General features: G+C 38.0%; 1 protein-coding gene across 2 annotated transcripts in view; it reads right to left on the bottom strand.

Moving 5' to 3' along the window:
- Window positions 1–17,838, bottom strand: part of sdad1 (SDA1 domain containing 1) — a 106,791-nt gene that overhangs the window by 31,656 nt on the left and 57,297 nt on the right. For both annotated transcript variants that reach the window (XR_011353865.1, XM_069925499.1), the window contains exons 16-19: window positions 10,529–10,605; window positions 8,967–9,081; window positions 5,989–6,080; window positions 2,048–2,235 (exon numbers count right to left, since the gene is read on the bottom strand). Coding sequence is in view for 1 of the 2 variants with exons in the window: in XM_069925499.1 (XP_069781600.1) it covers window positions 2,048–2,235; window positions 5,989–6,080; window positions 8,967–9,081; window positions 10,529–10,605 (472 nt within the window). In the remaining variant the exon portion in view is untranslated. The remainder of the gene's footprint in view (window positions 1–2,047; window positions 2,236–5,988; window positions 6,081–8,966; window positions 9,082–10,528; window positions 10,606–17,838) is intronic.

Genomic DNA, 17,838 nt, shown 5'->3' on the forward strand with positions numbered 1-17,838 from the left:
TCCAAATCACACTGGAGGTTCCTGACCCCCTCTTCCGTGCACACAACCCCTCCTAGCTTAGTGTCATCTGCAAATTTGGAGATATTACATCCAATCCCCTCATTCAGATCATTAATATAAATTGTGAACAGCTGGGGTCCCAGTACAGATCCCTGTGGCACCCTATTGGTCACCACCTGCCACTCAGAAAATGAGCCATTTATCCCAACTCTCTGTCTTCTACCTGCCAGCCAGTTCTCAATCCACATCAATACTTTGCCCCCAATCCTATGAGCCTTGATTTTGTAAGCCAGTCGTTTATGCGGGACCTTATCGAAGGCCTTTTGGAAGTCCAGGTACACCACATCCACTGGCTCTCCCCCATCTATTTTACCTGTCACCATCTCAAAGAAATCCAATAAATTTGTCAAGCACGATTTACCTTTTGTAAATCCATGTTGACTCTGTCCGATCCCTTCTCTGCTAATCATATGCCCCGCTATTACATCTTTAATAATGGATTCCATCATTTTGCCCACTACTGATGTAAGGCTCACTGGCCTATAATTCCCCGCTTTTTCTCTACCCCCCTTTTTAAATAGTGGGGTAACATTAGCTACCCTCCAATCCATGGGTACTGATCCTGAGTCTATCGAGTTCTGGAAAATAATTCTTAAAGCATCTGCTATCTGAATGGCCACTTCCTTAAGTAGCCATTCAAGGATGTAGATTATCAGCCCCTTGGGATTTATCTGCCTTCAATCCCATCAATTTCTCCAAGACCATGTCCTTAGAGATACTGATTTCTTTCAGTTCCTCCTTTGCATTAGTCTCTATGTTTCCCAACATCCTTGGGAGGTTATTTGTATGCTCTCTTGTAAAAACAGAACTAAAGTAAGAATTTAATTGGTCTGCCATTTCCTTATTCCCCATTATATATTCCCCTGATTCCGACTGCAAAGGACCTACTCTGGATTTCACCAATCTTTTCCTCTTGACATATTTATAAAAGCTTTTGCAGTCGGTTTTTATATTTGCTGCAAGCTTTGCTCTCTTGATTAATCCCTTTGTCCTCCTTTGGTGCATCTTGAACTGCTCCCAGTCTTCGGTTGTGGTACTTTTTTTGGCCAATTGATATGCTCTCTCTACCTAATGCTGTCTCTAATTTCCCTTGTTATCCACGGTTGAATCACCTTTTTTGGTTTATTTTTATGCCAAACCGGTATAAAGCTGAACAAGCAAAGGAACTGCTCACACTGACCATCCAAGACTCTCTTATTCATGAAATAATATTTATTTTTTGTCCTGCATTTGTATTGTTTGTCTGTTTGTGAGTTATGTCTTGTTAGTCTGTGTGTTTTACACCGAAAACTGGAGAAAACTGTTTTGTCGGGTTGTACTTGTACAGATTACAATGACTTGGCACATTAGCTGCATGGGGTTAAATATAGCATCTACAGCCCAATCAGGTTACCTCCCTAATGCCACCAGATCTTCCAGCATTTCTGTTTTGTTTCATGCCCCTACATCTGCAGTTTTGTTTGTTTGTTTTTCATAGCAGCAAGATTTAGTCAAATTAAGCTGTGGGGGACAGAAGGTGAGAGAAGATTTCCCTGGCAAGGGGCTCATCAGGTGGAGGAATGACCCCAGGACAATCACTCCATTTTTAAACAGAACAGACATTTTTTCAAGCGTGGAATATAAATCTTTGGAATTTTTAACGCCAAAGGGTGTCTTGAATTGCTTGCATTTCAAGGCTGAGAAATAGTAGATTCTAGGAGAATCGGGGGAGTGAAGATCAGTGGAGAAAATGGCTTTGTAATACAGGCTAAAGTTTGCCCTAATCAAATGGTAAAAGGCCACGTGTCCTACCTCTGGTTCTTTCCCCATGATTTTTAGGTCCTTATTTTATAGAGTTTAGGATTCAACTTAATCTATTATAAACAAGTGAAATATTTTGATTTAAGTGAGCTTTTCTTTTATATAATGTTGTCTACATCATGAACAGTGAAGTGCCCAGTGTAGATATTTGACACACAAATTATTATGGATCTAAAAATGTACATACTTGCTTTCATCATCGCTGCTGTCCTCAATTTTCCTCTTTTGACTTTTGCCGGGGGCAGGGTCAATCTCTTTGGCTATCTGGGCCAGTCGGATTTTCTGGAAGTCTTCCTGTGTTAGGAGGCGGCTAGCGCTGACAATAGCTGCTTTTGCTTTGCGTGCTTCAGTTGTCAGACTCTTCACTTTCTCCACCTTTTGAAACACAGACCTTTGTTAAAACCAGAGCTTTGTTTTTAAAACTTTTGTTTCAATGCAAAAACTATCCCAATTTTCTCGCTTTTCAGAATCCAAGAGAGCCACCAGCAACTCCCAACCTGCTCCCCTCGTTTCAGGATCCAAGAGGCCACTGGTTCCAAGTTCCTGGCTGGTACAATTGACCTTTGGCACCCCACCCAGGGTTAGGATCACCATCAGCCCCTTTCAGAATCATCTATTTTTCCATGAGATGAGTTCTCACTTTTTTTTTAAACTCCAGTGACTACGTCAATGTCACATGCACATCTCAAGGTGTAACCCCTTCATCCGATTATTCAAATGTATCAACACTGCACCAAATCCATGAAAAGTGTGTCTTTGTTTTACGCCAGTGGTTCACAACCTTTTTCTTTCCACTCACATACCACTTTAAGCAATCCCTATGCCATTAGTGCTCTGTGATTAGTAAGGGATTGCTAAAAGTGGTATGTGAGTGCAAAGGGAAGGTTGAAAATCACTGTTCTAGTCCCAATTGCTACTGAAATATTTTGCTTGAGAAAAATTGTCATTGGCCCATTTCCTTTGAAGTTATGAAACAGTGTACTTAATGAGTCAATTAGATACGATTAAAACAGTGGTTTTCAAACTTTTTTCTTCCCACTCACATACCACCTTAAGCAATCCCTTACAAATCATAGAGCACCTATGGCATAGGGAATACTTAAAGTGGTATGAGGGAAAAAGGTTGAGAACCACTGTTTTAAGCAAAGAAGCCACAGATAAAAATGTAAAGGACTGTGTGGATTCTGCTGTAGTAAGTAGGCTAACAAAGAGTTACACTTCAGCATAGTATTCAGCTAAGCAGTTCCAAGTTGCAGAGAAATCACAGCCTTGAACAGGTTGAGAATATGAGGTAGTGGCATTCCAGGATGTCTTTGGTAAAGAGAAAACATGATTGATCACAGAAACTGGAAAGGACAGGAGTAGCAAAACATTAGATTGCTAATTAGTGAAAAATATGTAAAAGCTATACAAGTTATATGTAAAAGAATAATGTCAGACATTACTTTGTCTGAGGTAAAGATTCACTTCCCTTACAGATAAGGAATTCCAATTAGGCAATAAGACTGGAACAAAGTTGCATCCAGATATGTTTAATAACAAAACCATAAAACAGGGCTCAATTAATATAGAATAACAAAGATTAACCTGTCTAAAGTTAATTAAGTTACATATCTGTAAAATCTACTAGAAAGGACATTAATGAAAAACCAAAAAAAATCAGCTGACTTTTGAAACTGCATATTTCCCCCGACAAAAGTACAATATAAGATGTGCCAAAGGGCTGTATGATTGAATGAGGTTAAGTGCAGAGAACAAATTGCTTTGTTTTGTGGTCAGTGTGCTGTGAGTGAACAAAAGAAAAAAAAAACACAGAAGCTATGAGTGAGTTGAACCAACCAATTGACTTTACTGGAACTCAGAGCTTATCAGCACCACTCCCATGATGCTTTTCAGCCCCTCCCACTAGGACCATTGTGATGTCAGCCCAGTGTAAGCCTGCACCTCCGTGATCCGGTTCCCTTGTGAATCAGTGCAGCTCACTAGTTTTCTCATTCTTTGTACTTCTCACTCTCGCTGGCACAATACAATAAAGTTGGTTGTAAGCTCATTGGTTTTGCTGTGTTCTGCTGTTTGTTTTATTACAGTGGGGGCAGACTTACACAAATACAGCATCCAAGTCAGGGTTTTTCAGAGCTCAGACCAGCTATAATTCTTCTCAAATTTTGTGCTCAACCCACTTGTAACAAATGCAAACAGCTTTTGCTTTTGTAACAACTAATTTTTCTAGGATAGTAATAGAGCGTCATGAAGCAGCACAAAGTCTCTCTCAACTAAAGCATACAAATAATTGTAGTATAATTATTTTCCTTTCCGGACTATATTTTATTTCTTTTCTCAGGATAGGGTGACCAATTTTTTTTTTTGTTTTGTTTCTTAGATTAGGTGGGGTTTTATACAAAAATTTTTTTTCTTTTTTTGAAGATTTCAGCATGAGGAGATAAGAACATATTCATTAATTGTGGTGTAATACAATATGTTATACGATGTCATATAGCGATATTTTTTTTCCTTTTTGATTACGTTCTATTCTTCTCTTGCATTATGATTAATACAGAGATTGAAAAGAAAAAGAATTGTGAAGAATTAATTTGCATGCTCAAGATTCCTCACATATTGATTTGGGAAAGGATAGATGGCAAGCAGAAGTTCAGAGTTGTATTCCACTTGAGAAAATTACTGACAATTTAAGAGATAAATATCATTCTTTTTGTGAAATATGGAGCCCATATTACAAACTGTTGGTATTAAAATTTAAATGAATCTCGAATATTCCCTTTCTCCTATCGCCCTCTCTCTCTCTATTTGTAGAGGGTTGAGGGGAATTTAGGGAGGAGGTTTTTTAAATTTTTATTTATTTTTTTTAAGATATAAAATACCACATGTATTTGGATTAAGTTTGAAATATTGTGATATGTTTGTTAAGTGGTTTTATATTAAATGAAATCATATAAAAAAGATTCCTTACATTAAAAAAATGATTTGCTTACTTCCTCTAATAAAATGAGCAACCTGCCAATGATGGTTTGAGATGCTGGTCATCCCGCCATAATTTATCCAACCCTCTTTCCTATGGTCTATGTGCTTTAAGAATAAAATATATGTTCAGGTCTAGGGGTAAAACAGGAACAGTGGGATTTTAGAAAAATACATGGGGGAGGAGCACAGGCGGATATGAATATGGGTGGGAGGGTAGAAGGGAAAAAAAGATGAGGTGATAAGGGAAGTGGGTAGCTCTCTGAGTGGAGGGGGTGGGGAGCTGGAGGAAAGGAAACAGAGATAAGGAAAGAGAGAGTGACTTGGGAGAGGGGAGTTTAAAGGAAGCTGGAGAATTTGATGTTAATGCTATCTGGTTGGAGACCCAAAATGTTGGATGCCCTTTATTTCCTACAGATGCTTTGTGACCAGCTGAGGTTCTCTAGCACATTAGGGTATTTCAAGTCTCGGACCACATCAGCAGTTACCAAATAAACATTGTTGAGGGTGAGGTTGAACATACATTAGACCAAGATTAATTTGGCAGATTTTTCCATCGGGAGCCTTTAGTTACTGATGCGTGGAGCTTTGTCCTCATCTTCTATTAATGTGTAGACTTTCAATCTGTTTCTTTGCATATTTTAATTTTATACATTTGTTTCCAGGCACTTTTATTGGTTTTGCACAGAAAAATATCATCCCAACCCAAAGACATGGGACGCAACCAGAATGAGGGGACTTGTTTGGCTACTTTCCTAAACTTTTATAAGGTTCACAATATTCAAAATTAAAAATGCTAAATGTCACTGATGGCTCACTAATACGGATTCCAGGAGAAAATCTACCATTCTGTCTCATCTACCTTCCTGCAATTCCACATCCACACCAGCATGTCTGTCTGATAACTGCCCATAGACACAGCCCAGCAAGTTCCTTCATCAAAATAAAAACTGGGCTCCATGGCAGTATGTTCACCACCTTGATGCAAGGGGTCACTCCAAACAGTGGATCAGTATCATATACTTAAAGGCACACAAGGATGGGCATATGCTCTATCTCCTAAACAAACAAAAATAATCAAAATAAATGCTCCATTGCCACTTTGTTGATTCTAAATATCAATTATTTTAATGAGGAAAGTTTCAAACTTACCACCTCTTTCTGCTGCTCTTCATCTGAAGAATGATGAACATCAATCCAACCATCGTCATCTTCATCCTCGATACTTGCACTCTCCCATCCACCTGGAATTTGGAGATTCCTCATCATCTTAATTGATATATCTACCATTGCTGACATCTCAATGGGGAAATATTGCCCCAGCCATTAAAAAAATGGTGCAATTTAACAGAATTGCGAGGATCACATTTCCTCTTTATTTAGCATCAATTGGAAAGGTAGATTTTTATTTGAATAGGAGCTGAAACAGTAGGTGAACATACGTGGCTTTGAAAAACAGTATTAATCTACAATCTAGGCCTTAATACCCCACTGTGTAATTGGATCCTGGATTTCCTCACCTAAAGTCCACATTCAATGAGGATTGGTAAGAACATCTTCTCCACAATGTCCATCAGTACTAGAGCACCACAGGACTGCATTATTAGCCCAGTGCTCTACTCACTTTACACCTATGGCTATGTGCCTTGGTACGACAATAACACCACCTACAAATTTGATGGTATGGGAGCGATGAGTCAGCATATAGGAGGGAAATTGAAACCAATAAGCTGACTGTGGACTTGAGGGGAAAAGGAAGTGATCATTGCAGGATCAGAGTTGGAGAGGGGGAGTAAATTTAAATTCTGGGAATCACTATTTCAGAGGTCCTTTCCTGGACTCAACACATTAAAGTCATCATGAAGAAAGCATGTTAATGCCTCTACTTTCTCAGGAATTTGTGGAGATTTGGTATGACATCAAAAAACTTGGCATATTTTTACAGATGTGTATTGAAAAGTGTGCAGTCTGGCTGCATCAATACGTCTGAGTGGAAAAAAGGTAGTGGACGCAGCCCAGTACATCACAGACAAAATTTTCCCTGCCATCAAGAAAATGCTTCGGTCAGAGAGCAGCAGCAATCATCAAGAATCCACACCAACCAGGACATGCTCTGTCCTCGCTGCTGCCTTCACAAAATAGGAATAGGTGCCACAAGACGTGTACCACCAGGTTCAGATACAGTTACTACCCCTCCACCATTAGACTCCTAAACAACAAACTCAATCAGAGATTCATTTAAGGACTCTTATTTTGCACATTATTCAGTATTGAATATTTATTTTCTGTATTGCAGTCTGTTTGCACTTCCTTCTTGATTACATTTCTCTCTTTTGTATATGTATATTTTCTTAAGTACATTTTTTTTGAACTATCAACAAGCAGAAATTCTGCCTGGCCCACAGGAAAAAAATCTCAGGGTTATATATGTTATGTACGTATTCCAACAATAAAACTGAACTTTTAATCAGCGATCATAGTTCAACACCTGACCAAAAAATTTAAAAAGCAGGCAGCTTGAACATTTGAAGAAACAGGCCAGAATCTCCAATGATGAGAAACCCATGAACACCACATGCTGGAATCTTGAGTGAACAATGAGAAGCTGGAGGGACTCAGTGAGTCAGAGAACATCCAAGCCACTTTTCTCCCTCCATCTATCTCTCCTTCATCATCCACAGTCATCTGGCTCTAATAAATGGCATACTTGAGCTCTACTTTAAGTTTCCTCCTCAGAGTATGATCTCCATTATCCAACACCATTTGTTGTTTTTATTTTGCCGAGAACTCTTACATCCTCCATAAACCATTCTGCTTCCCATACCCACTACAACACTGAGGTTTCAGTCACACTATCCTACACCTGCACAAGGGATCACTTCCCAGAGAATGTCTGGAGAAGAAATGCATTCCAAAATTTCAAGCCTGTCGCCAGTCCTTCATGCACTGAGATATTTCTACAACCTCTGCTGTTCAAAGTGATTTCATCTCTGATGCTTTTGTCTCCCTCTCACTATTAACGTCTCTCAATCTAAAGAAAGCAGGTGAGTGTGCTCACAACTGGCTTGGACATACATAATCAGATAAAGCTAGACCATCTCATCTACCATTGGGTGTCCTCTTTTGCTAAAACTACCAACTGCTCTGGGATTATATTGTGAAGAATAAAAATGATCTTTAGAGACTTTTCATCACTAACTCCCTCCACTGCCCTCACCTCCAAGCAACAATGCAAGCAGCTCATCATGGCCAACAATATATCATCTGCTTCTCCTCCTTTTTCCTGGTCACTCTTATTGAGGCTCTTTGCTTTCCTGAAAATACTTATGGTAATGCCAGGATCTTTCTCCTCTGGTAACTTTCAAAACCACTGCTACCATCCAAAAAATCCTAACCTTCATTGCAATTTCAAAAATTATTGAACATACAATGCCTCAAAAACCCACACATCATTGATCCAACTCCACAATAGATTTTTTCCATTCAGGTTCTGTTCTTGCCCAACAGCTGTGATTAAATTGAAACCATCCCATGTGACTCTCTTCTCAGTAGTTTTTGACACACTATATGCACGCTACTCTTTTCCTGCAATATTTACCTGATTGATTCCTTTTCATTTGATGACACCTTTATCTAACCAATGCTCGTTATAACATTGTAAGCCATGGCTTCATTAAACACAATGATTGTGTTTTGGCCCAATTCTAGTCCTCAAATATATTCTATCCACTCTACCTTTCTAGCTTCCTCACTTAAGATCTGCCTGAAATCCTCCTCTTTCAAACTTAGAGTCACTTCTTACATGATCTGCATCTACTTTTTTTTCCTGATATTATCTCTGAAAAGTCCTGGGACTCTTTTTCATCCAAAGTTGCGACACAAATGCAATTCTTTATGTGAAATTCTTTAATGCACATAAAGCTTTTTCCTTACCAATGCACAATTTGTAGTTTTCAATGGAAACAGAATTAGTGTAGACAGCTCATCTGTGGTTATGTATAAGTTCACTGAATATCATCAGGTACTGATGACCAGAACACTTCAAATCTCCATTTACTTTATGACACTGGCACCAAATGGTTTCTATTAATATCAGCATGTAAATGTAGTACGTGATTTTGGAAATTTACCTTCCTCTTCTTCTCCCTCCTCTTCCAGCACCTCTGCTCCTGGGATGTAATCTTTAGAATCTAATTCACCATATTCATGGCATCTGGCTTCCTTTGAAGCTTCTGTAGGTTTACCCTATTTCAAAAATGCAAAATCAGTTTGCAAACTACTCCAAACATTTTTTTCTTAAGACAGTGCAACCCTGGAGCAACTTGAACATCACACTTTTCAGATACAAAAGTCTGATTTTGTCTTTTTAATTATTTACTCCAACACATCCCTGCAATTACTGCTGCAAACATCTGTGTTCTTTCCTAGAAAAAACAGGGGAGAATGAGGGAAAAGGATACTGAATTACTAAGCAAGATTCCATTTTCTAGTTCACACCTCCCAAGTGTCTCTTGAATACTTTAAACTGCAATTTGTGCCCAATGGTTTATTTTATATTTTAAGAAGCAATTCATTAACTGGGATGTATTTTCACTTGAGAGCTCACCTTCTGGTGTCAGACCATGGATCATCAGGAAGCTAATACAGATTAGCTGCCTGAAAATCGAGGAAGTGCAGCTGAAAGATTATTGGTCTCTATAGTCACTCAGCAGCTCGTGTCACATTTAGAACTAGATTGTAATTTACAGCACAGAGTGAAGATCATCTCGGCACGTTCCTAAATTGGCTAATAACTGAGGTCCTTCATCAGCCAGCTCCCCACCATGACTACCAGCCCCCCCACATCTCCATCGGGCACACAAAACTCAAAACGGTCAACCAGTTTACCTATCTCGGCTGCACCATTTCATCAGATGCAAGGATCGACAATGAGATAGACAACAGACTCGCCAAGGCAAATAGCGCCTTTGGAAGACTACACAAAAGAGTCTGGAAAAACAACCAACTGAAAAACCTCACAAAGATAAGCGTATACAGAGCCGTTGTCATACCCACACTCCTGTTCGGCTCCGAATCATGGGTCCTCTACCGGCACCACCTACGGCTCCTAGAACGCTTCCACCAGCGTTGTCTCCGCTCCATCCTCAACATCCATTGGAGCGCTTACACCCCTAACGTCGAAGTACTCGAGATGGCAGAGGTCGACAGCATCGAGTCCACGCTGCTGAAGATCCAGCTGCGCTGGATGGGTCACGTCTCCAGAATGGAGGACCATCGCCTTCCCAAGATCGTGTTATATGGCGAGCTCTCCACTGGCCACCGTGACAGAGGTGCACCAAAGAAAAGGTACAAGGACTGCCTAAAGAATTCTCTTGGTGCCTGCCACATTGACCACCGCCAGTGGGCTGATAACGCCTCAAACCGTGCATCTTGGCGCCTCACAGTTTGGCGGGCAGCAACCTCCTTTGAAGAAGACCGCAGAGCCCACCTCACTGACAAAAGGCAAAGGAGGAAAAACCCAACACCCAACCCCAACCAACCAATTTTCCCTTGCAACCGCTGCAATCGTGTCTGCCTGTCCCGCATCGGACTTGTCAGCCACAAACGAGCCTGCAGCTGACGTGGATTTTTTACCCCCTCCATAAATCTTCGTCCGCGAAGCCAAGCCAAAGAAGAAGAGAAGAATTCTTACTCTGTCTTTCTTGTGCAGCATCTGAGGATTCATTGTTCTAAAAAGCTGAATCAAACATCTGGCAGACATCATCACATCTGAGAAATAAGAGAAGAGCTCATAAATGAATTGACTCCACACATGGCATTTGTTCCATCATATTTTAGATGATTATAGACTCTTGATATACAGAGAAATTTGTTTTTGTTTCCTGGACTTCCTTTAAACACACCAGATTCACTAGAAAATTAAGACTACTGTGTAACATTTTTAAAAAGTGATTTAATACCCCAACACACTTTTAATAATTTTTAAAAATTTTAAATTTAGACATACAGCACAGTAACAGGCCACTTCGGCCCACGAGTCTATGCCACTCAATTTACACCCAATTAACCTATACCCCTGGTACGTTTCGAATGGTGGGAGAAAACCCACGCAGACACGGGAAAACTGTACAAACTCCTTCATAGATGCAAACTCCTTCACAGTTCGGGATTTGAACCCCAGACCCGATCGCTGGCGCTGTAAAGGCATTGCGCTAACCACTACACCAACTTACAATAAAATCTGACTAATCAGCCAATTAATTACTGTGCATTTAATCGTGACAGTAAGTTCTACAGAAATGCATACAATCCCAAAATAATCAAGCAAGACTTCAAAATTCACTATCTTAACTTGATCCTGGCCATTTGAATTTCAGTAACAGGAGTCCTTCATCAAAGTGGGATTGATCAATATTCTCAAAAACAATCAGGTTACAACAGGAAACAATTTAAGGAACTTTATCAGATTTTTAATGAAGTCTGGAATGTCCATAAATGAAACTGTCATTTAATTTCCTACATTTATGAATTTTAATTTCTGTATTTTCATAGGGACATTTAAAGAAAAGGTAACAGGTAAATAAAAAAATGTGTTGGACAAACTCAGATCATGCAGCATCCGTAGGGAATTAAAGGGCAACCAACGTTGGTTACACTTTATTTCCTATGGATGCTGCATGACCTGCTGAGTTTCTCCACCACATTTGTGTATTGCACTCAGACTTGCTTGTTTAATTAAATATCACAACAGTATTTCAGTGCCCATAAGAATGAAGGGATCTTATATAAATATATAAAATTATGAAAGGCATGGATAAGGTAGAGATAGTTAAGTTGATTCCATTGGTGGGGGAGACTAGAACCAGGGGACATAGACAAATTTGGAGTAGTAGATTTAGAATGGAGATGAGGAGGAATTGTTTTTCCCTGAAGATAACACCGACAATGCCTCTACAGGTGACAGTTAATTTGAATATTAATTTGAAGTTCTTCAGTGAACATTTGAGTATTGCTATGCAGTTTCAATTCTCAGAGAAAGTCTGAAGGCAATATTTATCCAAAGTTGTGCCAATCTTGTACCACTGTATTTCAGTGAAATTAAATAATGGTTCAAATAAGTTCATACAGCAAAAACTTATTAAATCTGCCATCTGCTCAGGGCCATGGCGTGATGGCGTAGGGAGAAGACATGAAAGGACACCTCCTCTGGCAGAACTAAAAAGCCATCTTTAAAAGTTTAGAAAATATTGGATATATAGTTGATATATTTTAGAAAGCAAGTATGACAAAAACAAAAGCACAAGCAGTTACAAAGAATGGAAGAACTTGGGTCTACCTTTGAAATGGAGCCTGCAGAGTCAATTCCTGCTCACCCAAGACCACAATGGCAGTTCCTGGGTAAGACACATTCAATTCCGGCGCCGACTCCATGCAGTGTCATGCAGATTATGAGGAGCAACCACGCATGCGCGACCATTATACCGAGATCAGCCCGAACTGCAGGGGAACCCAACTTCTGTCGGACCAGCAATGCTGGACTGACGGGGGGGGGGGGTGATCCGAACCCGCAGTTGGGCTGAAATGCCATCTGCATCGACGGAGGAGGAAGAAGGCGACATCAGAGGGGGACTGGAGGAAGATATTTATCCAGGTACAGAGGAGGAAAAGACTGTTATATATAAGGGTAGGCTCATATCTAAGCAGGTATCAATGAAGTTTAAATCTGACCCTCATTATTCAGACCCAGCAATTCAAATTGATATATCCAAATAGATAGAGGATTAAGGAAGTCAGATGGGTCAAGGTTTTTCATCTACGAAGGAACAACTTACTGATATGAAGGGAGAGATATCATCTATTAAGATGGATGTGGCAAAGTGTGTTAAAATGGGGGACAAGGTACAAAATAAATTTAAGAAGAATGAAGATTTTCATGACTGTAAAGATGATGTGGAACAACGTAAAGAAAAGATGGGTCAGATAGAGGATTCATTTACTGGTTGGGCAATTCAGAGAAATGATTTACTGACGCGTTGGAGAATCAAAGTCGAAGGAATTATGTTAAGATTATTGGTCTTCCAGAAGATTTTGAGGGTCCTGACCTGGTTCTATTTTTTCCATAAGTGGATTCCTGAACTTTTGGGGAAAAAATACTTTCCGAATGGTTTGAAATTGGATAGAGCTCATAGAGCGATAAGAAGGAAACTTCTTCCAGGAAAAGCTCCACACTCTATCCTGACTAGATGTTTTCGCTATCAAGATAGAGAATTGATTTTAAGAGTTGCAGTTCAAAATGCGATAAGTAATCAAGGCCCCCGGTAGTTAAGAATAATAGTTTATCTTTTATGCTGATTTGAGTCAAGTTGTTATTAAACCACGTAAAGAATTTAATTCTGTCAAAGCCGTTTTGTGGAGGAAAGGATTCAAATTTGCTTTTCGGTACCCTGCTGTACTTAGTTTTTAATGGAGACTTTAAATCTCAGTTCTTTAGTGATGATGCTGAAGTTTTCACATTCTTTACCAGATAATAAACAGATGAAAAATCAGAAAAGTTTTTTTCCCAACAGCCTGCCCCAGTCCAAAAGGAGAAGAAGAATGGAGTGTGAGAGAAGAAATTTCAGCAGTTGGTTGAAATTGGTATTGATGATGACCAAGTTAATAGAGATCTGGAGCATGTTGAACTATATGACTATAAATATTAATGGAATACATAATCTAATCAAAAGGAAGAGGCTATTAAATTTACTGAAAAAAGAAAAAATAGACATAGCATTCGTGCAGGAAACGCATCTAACTGAAGTGGAACACAAGAAATTAAGGAGAGACTGAGTAGGGCACGTAACTGCAGCATCATATAACTCAAAAGCCAAAGGTGTAGCTATATTCATCAATAATAATGTACCAATCAAAATAGAGGAGGAAATAATTGATCAAGCAGGGAGATACGTAATGTTAAAATGTCAGATATATTCAGAACTCTGGAATTTGGTCAATATATATGCACCTAATGAAGAGGATCAAAAGTTTATGCAAGATTTTTTTTGAAGATTGTAGATACGCAGGGGAATATATTGATAGGAGGGGACTTTAACCTTAATTTGGATTCAAAGATGGATAAAACTGGACAAAAGACTAGCAGAAAGAACAAAGTAGCCAAATTTATGGTTAAATCAATGCAGGAAATGCAACTTTTGGATATATGGAGGAGACAACACCCAAAGGAGAAGGAATTCAAGTAGACATAAATCAGAAAGCATACTTAAGGATTGACCTGTTCCTGTTGTCAGCCCATATCCAAGGGAGAGTAAGAAAAACGGAAAATAAAACTAGATTGTTATCTGATCACTCACCAGTTATTAGCAATAGAGCTGGAGGATATCCCACTGAGAACGTATAGATGGAGATTAAACTCCATGCTACTTAAAAGACAGGAATTTAGAGAATTTATTGAGCGCCAAATTAAAATATACTTTGAAATAAATACGGAATCAGTGAAAGACAAATTTATATTATGGGACGCAATGAAAGCCTTCATCAGAGGGCAGATAATAAGTTATGTAACTAAGATGAAAAAGGACTACAATCGGGAAATAGAACCGCTGGAAAGGGAAATAGTAAGTAGAAAAAGAACTAGCAACAAGGGAAGATACAACAAAAAGAAGAAAATTGGCGGACAAAAAAATAAAATACGAAACACTACAAACGTATAAGGTGGAGAAGATCATAAGGAAAATAAAGCAGAAGTATTACGAGCTAGAAGAAAAAACGCACAAAATACTGGCTGAGCGGCTTAAAACAGAACCAACTAAAAGAACAGTATTGGCATCAAGGAAAAAGGACAAACAAATTACATATAACCCAACAGAGATCAATGAAAACTTTAAGGAATTCTACGAGCAATTATACTGAACTGAGAACAAAGGGAAAGAAGACAAAATAGATGAGTTTCTTGCTAAAATTGAACTACCGAAATTGCAAGAAGAGGAGCAAAACAAATTGATAAAACCATTTGAAATAGAGGAAATACAAGATGTATTAAAAAAGCTACAGTACAATAAAAGGACTGGGAAGGACGGACACCCAATAGAATTCTATAAAATATATAAAACAAATTAATAAAATAATTTGAAATAGAGGAAATACAGGATATATTAAAAAAACTACCGAACAATAAAATGCCAGGAGAGGATGGACTCCCAATAGAATTCTATAAAACATTTTAAGACTTATTCATTCCTCCTCTCCTGGAAGTAATGAACCAGATTGAAGAAACACAAAACATGCCAGATTCATGTAAAACAGTAATAATTACAGTAATACCAAAGACAGGGAAAGATCCACTAACACCAGCATCGTACAGACCAATAACTTTACTTAACACAGATTATAAGTTAATAGCTAAACTATTAGCAAACAGATTGGCCGACTTTGTACCAAAAATAGTAAAACTAGATCAAACTGGATTTATTAAGAAAAGATGAACAACGGACAATGTCTGTAAGTTCATTAACTTAATCCACGCAGTACAAGGAAATAAGACGCCAACAGTGGCTGTTGCTTTAGACGCAGAGAAAGCCTTTGACAGAGTAGAATCGAATTATTTATTCAAAGTACTACAGAGGTTCAACCTACCATAAAAAATATATTAATTGGATTAAAGCATTATATAAGGGACCATGGCGAAGGTGACAGTAAATGGATATATCAAAATCAATTTAAATTAAGTAGGTCAACTAGGCAGGGATGTCCACTATCTCCCTCACTGTTCGCTTCAGCAATAGAACCATTGGCAGAACTGATAAGAACAGAAAATAAAATAAAAGGGATAAAAATCAAAGAGAAGGAATATAAAATCAGTCTATTTGCAGATGGCATCATAGTATACTTAACAGAACCAGAATTATCAATAAAAGAATTACATAAGAAATTGAAGGAATATGGAGAAATATCGGGGTACAAGATCAACGCAAATAAAAGTGAAGCGATGGCAATGAATAATGCAGATTTCACAAAGTTTAAAAAAGAATCACCATTTAAATGGCAAACACAAGCAATCCGATACCTAGGTATTAGACTAGATAATAATCTAGGCCATCTATACATAATAATTTATCAGCCATTAATGAAGAAATTACAAGATGACTTAGAACATTGGAAGGAATTACCACCAACACTGATAGGAAGGGTAAATTGCATTAAAATGAATATCATCCCAAGGATACAATACCTATTTCAATCGTTACCAATTCCCTGAAGAGAAATTCTTCAATGAGCTAAAGTAAATAATAAGGAAATTCCTATGGAAAGGAGGGAAACCGAGGATAGCGCTAGATAAATTAGTACAAACAAGGGGGTTTACAGCTACCAGACTTTAAGAATTATTATAGAGCAACACAATTAAGATACCTATCTGATTTTTATCAAACAAGGGAAAAACCAGATTGGACCAGGATAGAGCTAGATAAAATAGGGGAGAAGGTACCAGAACATATAGTTTATAAGAGGGATGAAAAACTGGTGCAATATAGAAGTTCACCAATACTGCACCATCTGTTCAACATTTGGAAGAAGATTCACGTAGAAAGGAAAATAATAAATTACTGACTACCAAAATTATTATTGACGCAAAATCAACTAATCCCTTTCACAATAGATAACCTTTCCTTTAGAGAATGGGAGAGAAAAGGGATTAAAAGAATAGAAAATTGTTTTTTGGGAAATAATTTATTATCATTTGAACAAATGAAGCACAAATATGGAATAACTCACGGTACAATGTTTGCATACCACCAACTGAAAACCTACTTAAAGGACAAATTGGGAAGCAGACTGAGGTTACCAGAAGGAAGCAGCTTTGAATATGTGATTACAGACACAATGATACTTAAAAGATTTATAACAAACATGTACATCAAACTTCAAGAGAAAGAGAATGATGAAATAAGCTGTAAACCCAAACAAAAGTGGGAACAAGATCTAAACATAAAGATAAAAAATGAAATATGGGAAAAGCTATGCTCCGGAACTATGAGAAATACAATAAACACAAGGTTACGCATGATACAATATAATTGGTTACACAGACTATATATCATGCCCCAAAAGTTAAATAAATGAGACCCAACAGTATCAGATAGATGTTTTTGGTGTAAGAAGGAAATGGGAACAACAGTACATGTAATTTGGGCATGTGAGAAAGTGGAAAAGTTTTGGGAAGAGCTAAATCAGGTATTAAATAAAATCACAAAAAGCAACATACCAAAAAATCCAGAGATCTTTCTTCTAAGTAATATAAGTAGTAAAGAATTAGGCCTCAAACTGGATGAAGCGCAAAAAAGATATATTATGATAGCCTTAGCTGTAGCAAAAAAAATATATAAAGTCAACTTGGAAATCAGAAGAAAGTCTGAGAGTACAGCAATGGTACATAGAAATGAATAAATTTATTCCATTTGAAAAAATAACATACAATTTAAAAAATAAAGTCACATTATTTGAACAAATTTGGGAACCGTACATGGAACACAACAGAGAGGGCCTACCGCGGACCTCCACCCTCTAAAATGATAGAATGAGAAGACTAAATGAACTGATCTAGTGTGTAAAAGTAGATGACACGATTTTCTTGTTTATTTTCATTGTGTGATAACATTGTTTAATGGGTTTATTGAGAAAATGACACTGTGTATATTCAAGAGGGAAATGTTTGTGTGTATTTTGGTTAATATGGTTCATAGTGTGAAAAATTTAAAAAAATAAAAAATAAAAAGAGAGATCTGGAGGATGCATATCATCCTTGAAATGACTTGTTGAATATTAATTTTTTGTTCTGTTGGGAGAGGGGGTGATTTAACTACCTACCTTTCTGAAGTCATTCACCACTTTGTGGCACTGGTCACTCCCGTACAATTGAGGGAGTTAATACTGTAGTGCAGTATTTTTGGGGTTTATTTTGTATATGGGGTTTTTCTTTTTCTTTTGAGACTTTCTAGTTTTCTTTTT

Source organism: Narcine bancroftii, chromosome 3 (genome assembly GCF_036971445.1).
Source record: "Narcine bancroftii isolate sNarBan1 chromosome 3, sNarBan1.hap1, whole genome shotgun sequence".
Classification (NCBI taxonomy): Eukaryota; Metazoa; Chordata; class Chondrichthyes; order Torpediniformes; family Narcinidae; genus Narcine; species Narcine bancroftii.